Source organism: Calliopsis andreniformis, chromosome 7, assembly GCF_051401765.1.
Source record: "Calliopsis andreniformis isolate RMS-2024a chromosome 7, iyCalAndr_principal, whole genome shotgun sequence".
Lineage (NCBI taxonomy): Eukaryota > Metazoa > Arthropoda > Insecta > Hymenoptera > Andrenidae > Calliopsis > Calliopsis andreniformis.
In genome coordinates this window covers 12,673,808-12,682,712 of record NC_135068.1, presented here as the reverse complement: position 1 = coordinate 12,682,712, position 8,905 = coordinate 12,673,808, and the positions used below count along the sequence as shown (strand labels likewise).

The 8,905-nt window shown below is 39.3% G+C and overlaps 5 protein-coding genes across 6 annotated transcripts; 3 read left to right on the top strand and 2 right to left on the bottom strand.

The window, feature by feature from the left end:
* Positions 1–95: 95 nt before the first annotated feature.
* Positions 96–1,540, top strand: Alkb (alpha-ketoglutarate-dependent dioxygenase AlkB). Its single transcript, XM_076382632.1, has 4 exons — positions 96–402; positions 465–567; positions 629–782; positions 841–1,540. Exons 1-4 carry the CDS (start codon positions 310–312, stop codon positions 1,415–1,417), a joined length of 927 nt encoding a protein of 308 aa, XP_076238747.1. The 5' UTR covers positions 96–309; the 3' UTR covers positions 1,418–1,540.
* Positions 1,541–1,547: 7 nt separating this feature from the next.
* LOC143181925 (uncharacterized) lies at positions 1,548–2,696 on the bottom strand. The gene is made up of 3 exons (XM_076382638.1): positions 2,560–2,696; positions 1,960–2,104; positions 1,548–1,897 (listed from the first exon to the last, which is right to left on the bottom strand). The coding sequence occupies exon 3, from the start codon at positions 1,873–1,875 to the stop codon at positions 1,564–1,566; it is 312 nt and encodes a 103-aa protein (XP_076238753.1). The 5' UTR covers positions 1,876–1,897; positions 1,960–2,104; positions 2,560–2,696; the 3' UTR covers positions 1,548–1,563.
* Vha36-1 (V-type proton ATPase subunit Vha36-1) lies at positions 2,489–4,204 on the top strand. Its single transcript, XM_076382634.1, has 4 exons — positions 2,489–2,670; positions 3,029–3,146; positions 3,227–3,712; positions 3,784–4,204. The coding sequence occupies exons 1-4, from the start codon at positions 2,630–2,632 to the stop codon at positions 3,874–3,876; spliced, it is 738 nt and encodes a 245-aa protein (XP_076238749.1). The 5' UTR covers positions 2,489–2,629; the 3' UTR covers positions 3,877–4,204.
* A 211-nt stretch (positions 4,205–4,415) lies between these two features.
* On the top strand, positions 4,416–5,974 carry LOC143181921 (arylalkylamine N-acetyltransferase 1). Of its 2 annotated transcripts, XR_013002355.1 has the most exons (4): positions 4,416–4,913; positions 5,095–5,364; positions 5,631–5,743; positions 5,813–5,932. XR_013002355.1 is itself a non-coding variant. In XM_076382633.1 (3 exons), the coding sequence occupies exons 1-3, from the start codon at positions 4,539–4,541 to the stop codon at positions 5,969–5,971; spliced, it is 804 nt and encodes a 267-aa protein (XP_076238748.1). In that variant the 5' UTR covers positions 4,416–4,538; the 3' UTR covers positions 5,972–5,974. The 2 variants fall into 2 exon arrangements, 1 of the variants encoding a protein (XP_076238748.1); XM_076382633.1 differs by lacking the exon at positions 5,631–5,743 and having other exon boundaries at positions 5,813–5,974.
* A 794-nt stretch (positions 5,975–6,768) lies between these two features.
* On the bottom strand, positions 6,769–8,746 carry LOC143181919 (cytoplasmic 60S subunit biogenesis factor ZNF622). The gene is made up of 2 exons (XM_076382631.1): positions 7,493–8,746; positions 6,769–7,409 (listed from the first exon to the last, which is right to left on the bottom strand). The coding sequence occupies exons 1-2, from the start codon at positions 8,130–8,132 to the stop codon at positions 6,931–6,933; spliced, it is 1,119 nt and encodes a 372-aa protein (XP_076238746.1). The 5' UTR covers positions 8,133–8,746; the 3' UTR covers positions 6,769–6,930.
* Between the last annotated feature and the right edge of the window lie 159 nt (positions 8,747–8,905).

Below are 8,905 nucleotides of genomic sequence, written 5' to 3'. Positions count from 1 at the left end.
GCCGCCGCGTCGTAGATTCATCTTAGATCTCTTATCCGGGGAGGGGTCGACACCTGCATCGCAGATCGATTTTTTTTAGAGATCTTGGAGAGAGGTGCTTGAACTATTAATGAACACTTTGTCGCGAAGACAATCGGGTCAAAATGACATTCTCGTTCAAACATCCAGAGTATTTGTTCATATCTCGCATAGGAATCTGCGTTAAAATCTACTTTCAAATTACACGAATCTTCGATTAGCGGGACATTAGCGTCACCTAACGCCAGAAGAGGGAATTAATTAAAATGGCAGCGCCCATGGTTCGAAGTGATGTTTAAGGAAAGCTTTAAATATTACAAAAGTCGGCACCCTCCTCCCGATTTGAAGCATGTGATCGAATTAAACGATCCTAACTCTAGCAAAGTACGTAATTAATTTCAATTATTTTGGGTATTTTTTGTTCATGAAACTGGGGAATTTTTTAGGTTACTAAATTCACAGGTAAAGTATTGAACGACCAATGTGGAGAAGAATTAGGGTTGAAGCCAGTGAAGACCTGGGAAATCTACGAGTTCTCAGAGATTCCAGGTATGATGGTCTATCAAGTTATCAACTTTCCTATATTTAAATATTCTTCATTTATTACTAGGACTCATCTTCATAAAGAATCCCTTCACTGCTAATGGCCAACGATACTGGATCATAAAATGTTTGAAAGACTACTCCAAGAAGCCGAACAAACTTAATCTAGATGCTCATAATCTACTAAATGATGAAGAAGCTTGGTGGGACACCTGCTTTGGGTAAGGTGCAACATACAAAAATTTCTTGTGCTGAAAAAGTTAGGACTATTAATTTCAGAAACTCTGACAAGGCTAAAATACTGCTGCCAAAATTAAGATGGGCAACACTGGGATACCATCACAATTGGGACACCAAGCTATACTCTGAGACATCTAAAACAGACATGCCTAATGAACTATCATCATTAACTTCATTTTTAGCAAGAACTCTAGGCTTCATGGAGTTCAAAGCAGAGGCTGCAATTATTAATTACTATAGAATGAATTCAACACTGGCAGGACATACAGATCACTCTGAGGTCAATGCTGATGCACCATTGTTCTCCATCAGCTTTGGCCAGACTGCAATATTCCTAATAGGAGGATCCACCCAAGACGATCCTGCCAGTGCCATATTTTTACAAAGTGGTGATGTGGTAGTAATGTCTGGGAATTCTCGTTTGAAGTATCATGGAGTTCCCAAGATATTACCAGCTACCACTGCACCCTGGGATGATGAAGACATCACTGGCAAGAAAAAGGATTGCACATGGGACCATGATGACTGGAAGAAAGCAAGAGCTTACATTTCTGAAGCCAGAATAAATCTGAATGTAAGACAAGTTCTAAAACCTGGACAGTTGACTTTATTATAAGTTGTACAAAGTTTGTTTATAGAGTCTTATTAAAAATACTTATATAGACGATTAGTACTTATTTTTCGTGGCAATGTCAATTCACATCTCTAGGAATAGAAGCTGCACTATAAAAATACAGGAAGCTCTTAATTAATACTCTCACGCTAATATTCATCCGAAGTCTCTAATCTCTCATCGATCTCTTGTATATTTCGAATCGGAATATTACTAGGAAATATACTTAAAACGTTTAAAAAGTCCCATGCAATCGTTGCCATTTGCAGCAGGAAGTCCTGAGAATTTGATACCCACCCTTGCGTAATCTCGTTTATCATTTTGTAGTTGCTATCAAAAATATTCGCAGACTGGCGAGATTCTGACAAAATGGGCATGTATGGTTTGAGCAAAATGTGGGTGGCATCGCGAACTGCCTTGTTTAAAATAAAGTCCTTCGAAATATCTGGCACGTGAATCATGGTTTCGTTAAAATTGGCAATTCTGTGGAAGAAGAAATAATTCTAATTCAGCTTCGTTTCGTGTAAATTAATCTTACAACAAACCTCTGCTCAAAGACGATTAATATTCATCCTCATGAGGACCTCCTCACAAGCTCTTCTAATTATTCCTGGTTCCCAGCAACTTCTATGCCTTTTATGCGGATTGACAGCGCAAATGTCTATTCTGAAGCTGTCCGACTCGTTGTCACTAACATAAAAACAACGATTCTCTTTTATTAATCGTTGTATAAAAGAAGCTTTCATCTCTTCAAAAGTGTAGGATTTGTGATGGTGTCCCATTCTGAATTTCTCAGTTTCTAGTACCTAATCTTAGTATTACATTAATCGCAGATGGTCTATTGTCTGCTTTAAACTGGTAAATTTGGAATTTAGTGGCCAAAATTAAGGAAACGTGTGGGTTGAGTAATGTTAGCGTTGATACATTTTTGGTGTTCAATTGTTCTACATATTTGGTGAATAAAGAAGTGCAGAGGTGTCTGATAGTTACTGAAATATTCAAATATTCAGAATTCCAGGCTTACGGATACTGAAATTGTAGTTTAAGTGTTAGAAGAAGATTCAAGAGAAGAAAGAATGCAGGGAGCAACGCGTGAGTTTGTTCAATTTAAATTTCCGCGCCTCTTTGGGCGCTACTGCTGTTACCCTTTAAATTTCCGGTCCCGCGAGTCAGCTGATCAATCTCATTCCTGTCTGCTTGATAGTTCTCACAGCTATGTCTGGAAAAGATAGACTTGCGATTTTCCCTTCTCGGGGGTAAGTATTTCAGTCACAAATAGCTTAAAAGCTTTTCTTCTGTTCATCGATTTCGCTTTTCATTTATTTGACGTCCATTAATCAAACTCTCGATATCCGTCATTGGATGGGTGTAACCCTACCTCACGATATCTTTCAATCACTTGACTCCTGTCCTCAAGATCATCATTCGATGACTGACACAATAGTATTCCCTGTAAACTATGTCAACATTTCGCTATCTCTATGTATAAATATGAAGAACTCATTTGCATACCCTGCTTATGGACTTGTTTCATTTAATCATTCTTAATTGACAGTAGTCCTACACTGTATATATCTATCATTGGATCCCAACTTTTATTTCTTCTCTTTTCAGGGCACAAATGTTAATGAAGTCCCGTTTACAGGGAGCACAGAAAGGGCATGGGTTGTTGAAGAAGAAAGCAGATGCATTGCAAATGCGTTTCAGAATGATTTTGGGTAAAATTATTGAGGTATATGCTACTTCTATATTTGCAAATAATTATTTGTTATTCTGTAGTGTAGATTAGTCATCTGTTGCTTTCTTATCTAGACAAAAACTCTCATGGGAGAAGTAATGAAGGAGGCAGCTTTCTCTTTGGCTGAGGCAAAGTTTGCTACTGGAGATTTCAATCAAGTGGTTCTACAGAATGTAACCAGAGCACAGATTAAAATTCGTTCAAAGAAGGATAACGTTGCTGGTGTGAATCTTCCAGTATTTGAGTCCTACCAAGATGGTACAGATACTTACGAACTGGCAGGTTTGGCCAGGGGTGGTCAGCAGCTAGCCAAGCTGAAGAAAAATTATCAGAGAGCAGTCAAGCTGTTAGTGGAATTAGCATCTTTACAGACTAGTTTCGTGACTTTGGATGAAGTCATTAAGATCACCAATCGCCGTGTAAATGCAATTGAACATGTTATCATTCCAAGAATCGAGAGAACTCTGCAATACATTATTTCTGAACTGGACGAATTGGAAAGAGAAGAGTTCTACCGGTTAAAGAAGATCCAGGATAAGAAGAAGCAAGCCAAAGTCAAGGTAAGACTCTGGGAATAGGAATCTGCTCTAACTTATAATTAATTACACCTAAAATTGAATTTACTTTTCAGCTTGATGCAGCCAGAGCAGCAATGATAGCTGCTGGCGCAGATCTAGAAGCGCCAAACATGCTTGATGAAGGGGATGATGATATCTTGTTCTAAACACTGTAAATAGCTTGTTTTCACACTTTAAAGTATTAAAGAAAAGTATGTTTCGATTCCGAGCGAATGTGTTAAAGAGCGAGTCTGGTGAAGCATGATGAAAGAGCAATTTACCCTTTTCACAAAAATCCTTAGACAATACTAATTTTACATTAAAGCTGTATCACATTGTATTTCCGAAATGCGGCAGATGTTAATGGTCTCTATGGTGCTCCTAACATTTTCTAATTACACTGTAACATATCGCACGGAATTGTTACTAATAATTGGAAAATGTTAATAGTGTCTCCTGTTGGCGATATTAAACCAGCTACTATGTATAGACACATTCAAAGTATTTGTGTTGTTAATATACCAATAAAACTATCGTTAGCCGCGAGCAATTCGCGGCAGATAATCGTTACGGAAGGTTACAGAATCAAGTATTCACTACGAAGCTATGAATAATAAATATGTACATATACATTTACACCAATACTTATATTCTTTCCCATCTATTTCCTCGTCCCACATAAGTGTCTCGCGCATTATCGCAGAAAATGAGCGCGAGACATCTTCAATCGAAGTCTATCAATATTGAAGGGTGGAAAATCAATTCCCAGTATTCACTCAGAAGCTGAAGATATCTTAGTGAAAATCAGGACGAGCGTTTCAGGCCAGGAATGATTAAGGATACATTATCACCGTATCCAGTGAATTTCTCGAACTGGGTCAATCAATATATGGACCTTTTCCCATATGAGCCACTCTCCCTACTAAAGGGTGGTGCGCGCGTGGAAAATCCTTTCAGTGCGCGGAAAATTCGTGCCGTGACCACCCCAAAGATGTCGTCAGATCATTTAACGGTTGTTGAAGTCCCAGAAAATCGCTTCGAAGACGCGATTCACCACTTGAAATGGAATTTTTTCGCTGACGAGCCGCTGAACCACGCGGTCGGGCTCTGCAAGAAAGGGGAGAGCCAGTTTGAACTGGAGAGACACTGCCAGCTTACATTAAAGCAGGGATACTCGCGGATGCTGGTAGATGAGAATGGGACAGTAAGTGGAATTAAAGAAGAAGAATCTTTACGACCTCTCTTCCCAAAAAATTCTCTTTGCCTTATTATTGATTATTTAAATGTTACATATTATTGGAGCTTCCTTTTTATCACTGGAGTGAATATATTTCTACGTCGCAGACCTTGAGGAAGTTCATTGTCGATCATAAATCTTTTACCAGATAGCAGGTATGGCTTTAAATGGGATCTTGAAGAAGGGAGAGCGCGAAGAAGCTGAACGTCGACTGGCGGAACTGAACGACGAGAAATTTAAAATAATATTCGGGCTTCTTTACAAAGTTAATGAGAAGATCGACTTATTTTCCAAGTACAACGTCGACGAGTTATTCGAGTGTCGAATACTCAGCGTGGACGAGAAATTTCGTGGGAGGGGTTTAGCGAACATTCTGATGGCAGATAGTATAGAAACTGCGAGAAATGCTGGTTTCAAGGTAACTATGAACTTGAAACGTAGAAGCCTGATCATAAATGTTAGATGCATGTGCTTCATTCATGCGTTCTTGAATGAAAAGTGTCTCGCTCCTTTATAAAAATGGTTCACAACTGTTTTTACTTTTTTAATACTGTGTTCTAATTTTTTTAAACATCCCACAATTTCTATTGCAACACGCACACGAGGCATGAAATATTTTACCATTTCAAGTGCCCAAATTCTGACGGAGATCTGACGAACTTTCGCATTCTGTTTTTGTTTCAGCATGTCCTTCGATTAGTATGCATGGGATGATTTTCGTTTACCGAGATGTAATTGCAATGCACTCTGTACCTTCTCGAGAGGTAGTTTTGCACGCGGTGTTCTTCGTTCAAAATGTATGTAAATGTTTTTCGTGCGAGAGATGAGGCTTGGAGCAAGGTGGCTGAATTCTCTGATGTTTCCAGGTGTTCAAAGCGGATGCTACAGGGATGTTCTCGCAGAAAGTGTGCTTGAAGCACGGTTTCCAGGTGGAGGCGGAAATTCTGTACTGCGATCTTGACGAATCGATTAGACCTGCTCCTCCTCACCAGGCTCTGAAGCTGATGGTGAAGATATTGGATTAGAGAGAGATGAAACAAGATTCTTCAAAGTTGTTCGAGAAATAAGCAGAAAAAAATCTTACGAAAGAGCAGTAGAGTAAATTATGTGTATCGTTGTATGACAATAAGAGCTCTCTAATATGTGTTTGTCTTCTGAAGACACATTTAAAGATTAATCATATCTAGGAAAAGCAGGCCGTGTGTTTCTCCCAAAGTATACTCAAAATTTGAGCCACGGTTACTCTGCTTCCTGTCTGTGTTCTAAGAAGTATATTACTATAAAAAAGAAGAAAAATCAGCAAAAAAAGATGTTGAAAAGATACAGAATTAAAATCCACTCGGTATTTCGTTCGTTGGACTTCTTTTCTGCATTCTGCTCATTCGAAACGAACTTACGAGTCTGCTCTGGTGGAAGATTATTGTATGAAGGAATTTACGTCTGTGTATATTGTGGAAGAGTACCCAGCGTGTGTTAAATGTACTTTAATATTTGTTAAGCCTTCTGTACATTTTACAATCCTCCGATGGTGAATTTGAAAGTTTTACCGTATACGTACCGCACACAATTTTTCGACGCTTTCGATTGTGCGCGCATTTTTTTACAGTCTATCACGAGAGCGCAGGAAGCACGGTTCCAAAATCCGTGTTTAACGATGAATCGAAAATGGTGATTTAACTCATGGTTACAGGAATTACTGGATAATGGGTCCACATGAGTATAAAGCGAAAGTTACAAGAAATATTTTTGTTGGTATCACATGTTACGAAAATATATTATAAATTATTTTGTAAAACTATCCGCCAAATAAATATTACAGTTTATAATGACGTTTGATTTACAGTGTGTCCCTTCTGATTCCATGAAACGATTTCAACTAAATAAGTACAATTTTATTTCAGCAATAAGCATGTCTAACAATTCTCGCCTGCATAGAAATCATACAACTTAAGATGGAATGGAATCTTGCAACAATGTGTGTGATCTAGAAGTTTACTTGAGGCCTAAAGTGTTTTTGTAACTTGTTTGCCTTGAACTGCAACTGTGTTGAGTATTTAGCTTGCACTCTTTGCATGTACTTAATGTCCCTAGCCTTCTTCACAACAGCCTCTTTTTGAGTCTCTGTCCATCCCAGGGCCCTATACTGTGACAACACCTTGCGCAACTTTGTGCTCTTCGAAACTGCAAGTGCCCTATTTGGATTCAAGTTTTGCTTGTAATATCTCATTAGAGATCTATGGCCAATGACATTTCCTGATGGCAGTACTAGCTGATAGTCACTATCATCTATTTCTGGTATCTCCACTTCTGCATCTGGATCTCCACCTTCTGCATCAGGATAACTGGATGAGTAGTCATAGAACTCTGCATACTCTGCAAGGGCATTTCCCTCATGCAATATTTTGCAATGGCCCTTGTCAATCATGTGGGCTCTGGCTGCTTCTGCACTTTGGAAGCTCCTCCCTGTTTAAATGTATTGAATTAATTTATTATACATTTCTATGGTTACTAAGAATCCTTAGATCTAGAAACCTTAATCTACTTACCAGTTTCATTACACCAAATGCACATATACCCTGCAAAAATTTTTTCTCCAAGGTATGTGAGCAAACCCCTAATATCTACACAATACTCAGGATCTGGTACGAAGAATGAATGTGCAACAACCATGTGTTTCAGATTGCGTACCAATGATCTACTATGATGATAGCAAAACAAGCAGTCATTGTTTTCCACTGGGTTCTTAGTGTCTTCCATCCACTCATCTGAATCTACAGATTCAACCTCAGAATCTACTTCCATGTCATCTACTGATCCTTTACTGCTATTAGAGCTACTCTCATTAGTGTCCTTTCTAGCTACTTTCTTATTCAAGTCTTCAGAAGCACTCTGTTTGGCATACTTCTCCTTATGCTTCTTGGACACTAAATGATTCTCATACTGATTCTTTGTGTTGAAGTTCTTCTTGCAGATCTTGCAGCTGGTTCTCTCCTCCTCTCTCTCCTGGTCATCCTTGTTTCTCTGGGCAATCACTTTCTTCTTGAAATCCTCCACAGTAACAGGAGGCAGCTCGGCTACTTTCCTCTTCAGATTGTACCTGTGCCAATCTGACTTGTAATGCTGCCTCTGGACCTCCAAATCTCTGAATGCCACATGGCATGTGATGCAAGTAAACGGTGAAGTCATTATTTAATAAATAAAAATCTACAATAACTAACAATCTCCGAAGTTCAGCTCCCCCCGAGGATAGACTCGATTAAATATAAACTATAATACTAACAACATTTATCGCAATTTATTTATTCTAATACGAACAAACGTGAGTAACATCACTGGTAATTACAGGTAACGTAAAACTCAACGAAAATCGTGCTACACCACGTGCGCAGTACTTTTAACACTGTGCTCCCAGCGTAGATATGCGCACTGGTCAGGAATAGGTTATGTTTGGTTTTTGCCGATAGTGAAGGACAGAAAAAATGACCAATTTTTCTCCAAAAATTATATTTTTCCTACAAAATTCAGTCTACTTTGCACGAAAAAGCAAGAACAGCTACTCTTCATAAAATCTTCTGAAGAAATTGAGAAATAGGAGTGTACAGGTGAGTTTGTACGAAGCTTGCCCAGGGCCTCGAAGGATCTCAGTCCACCCCTGTGCCCGAAGAACCTATCAACCTATCCATCGCGAATCGTTGCGTCATATGGCGACAGCTCACGTGACTGCTCCGAAGAAAAAGGAATATTAAGCAGGGGCGCTATCAATCGCGGGGGGATCGCCACTCTGCCTACGTCCCTGGTTTCTCGCTCGGTTCGCAGTTGTATTCAGGCAGTAGCCGTCCCAGAAGCCGGAGCGTTTCGTGTGCACGTCGCAATCGGAGAAAAGTTTCGCACAGCACGCAAGAGCCGTGTGCCAGAGACGAACCTACGCAACGATTCTCGCCAGCATCCTACTTTGGGAG

What these genes read in the sequence shown, in the direction of transcription:
- Alkb (XM_076382632.1), top strand. Translation starts at nt 310, where the DNA reads ATGTTTAAGGAAAGCTTTAAATATTACAAAAGTCGGCACCCTCCTCCC. An exon ending in CGAGTTCTCAGAGATTCCAG is followed by an intron (nt 568 to 628) that starts GTATGATGGTCT and finishes ATTTATTACTAG; the next exon opens with GACTCATCTTCATAAAGAAT. An exon ending in TGGTGGGACACCTGCTTTGG is followed by an intron (nt 783 to 840) that starts GTAAGGTGCAAC and finishes TATTAATTTCAG; the next exon opens with AAACTCTGACAAGGCTAAAA.
- LOC143181925 (XM_076382638.1), bottom strand. Translation starts at nt 1,875, where the DNA reads ATGATTCACGTGCCAGATATTTCGAAGGACTTTATTTTAAACAAGGCA.
- Vha36-1 (XM_076382634.1), top strand. Translation starts at nt 2,630, where the DNA reads ATGTCTGGAAAAGATAGACTTGCGATTTTCCCTTCTCGGGG. An exon ending in TTTTGGGTAAAATTATTGAG is followed by an intron (nt 3,147 to 3,226) that starts GTATATGCTACT and finishes TTTCTTATCTAG; the next exon opens with ACAAAAACTCTCATGGGAGA. An exon ending in AGAAGCAAGCCAAAGTCAAG is followed by an intron (nt 3,713 to 3,783) that starts GTAAGACTCTGG and finishes TTTACTTTTCAG; the next exon opens with CTTGATGCAGCCAGAGCAGC.
- LOC143181921 (XM_076382633.1), top strand. Translation starts at nt 4,539, where the DNA reads ATGATTAAGGATACATTATCACCGTATCCAGTGAATTTCTCGAACTGG. An exon ending in TGGTAGATGAGAATGGGACA is followed by an intron (nt 4,914 to 5,094) that starts GTAAGTGGAATT and finishes ATCTTTTACCAG; the next exon opens with ATAGCAGGTATGGCTTTAAA. An exon ending in CGAGAAATGCTGGTTTCAAG is followed by an intron (nt 5,365 to 5,812) that starts GTAACTATGAAC and finishes TGATGTTTCCAG; the next exon opens with GTGTTCAAAGCGGATGCTAC.
- LOC143181919 (XM_076382631.1), bottom strand. Translation starts at nt 8,132, where the DNA reads ATGACTTCACCGTTTACTTGCATCACATGCCATGTGGCATTCAGAGAT. An exon ending in CATTTGGTGTAATGAAACTG is followed by an intron (nt 7,410 to 7,492) that starts GTAAGTAGATTA and finishes ACATTTAAACAG; the next exon opens with GGAGGAGCTTCCAAAGTGCA.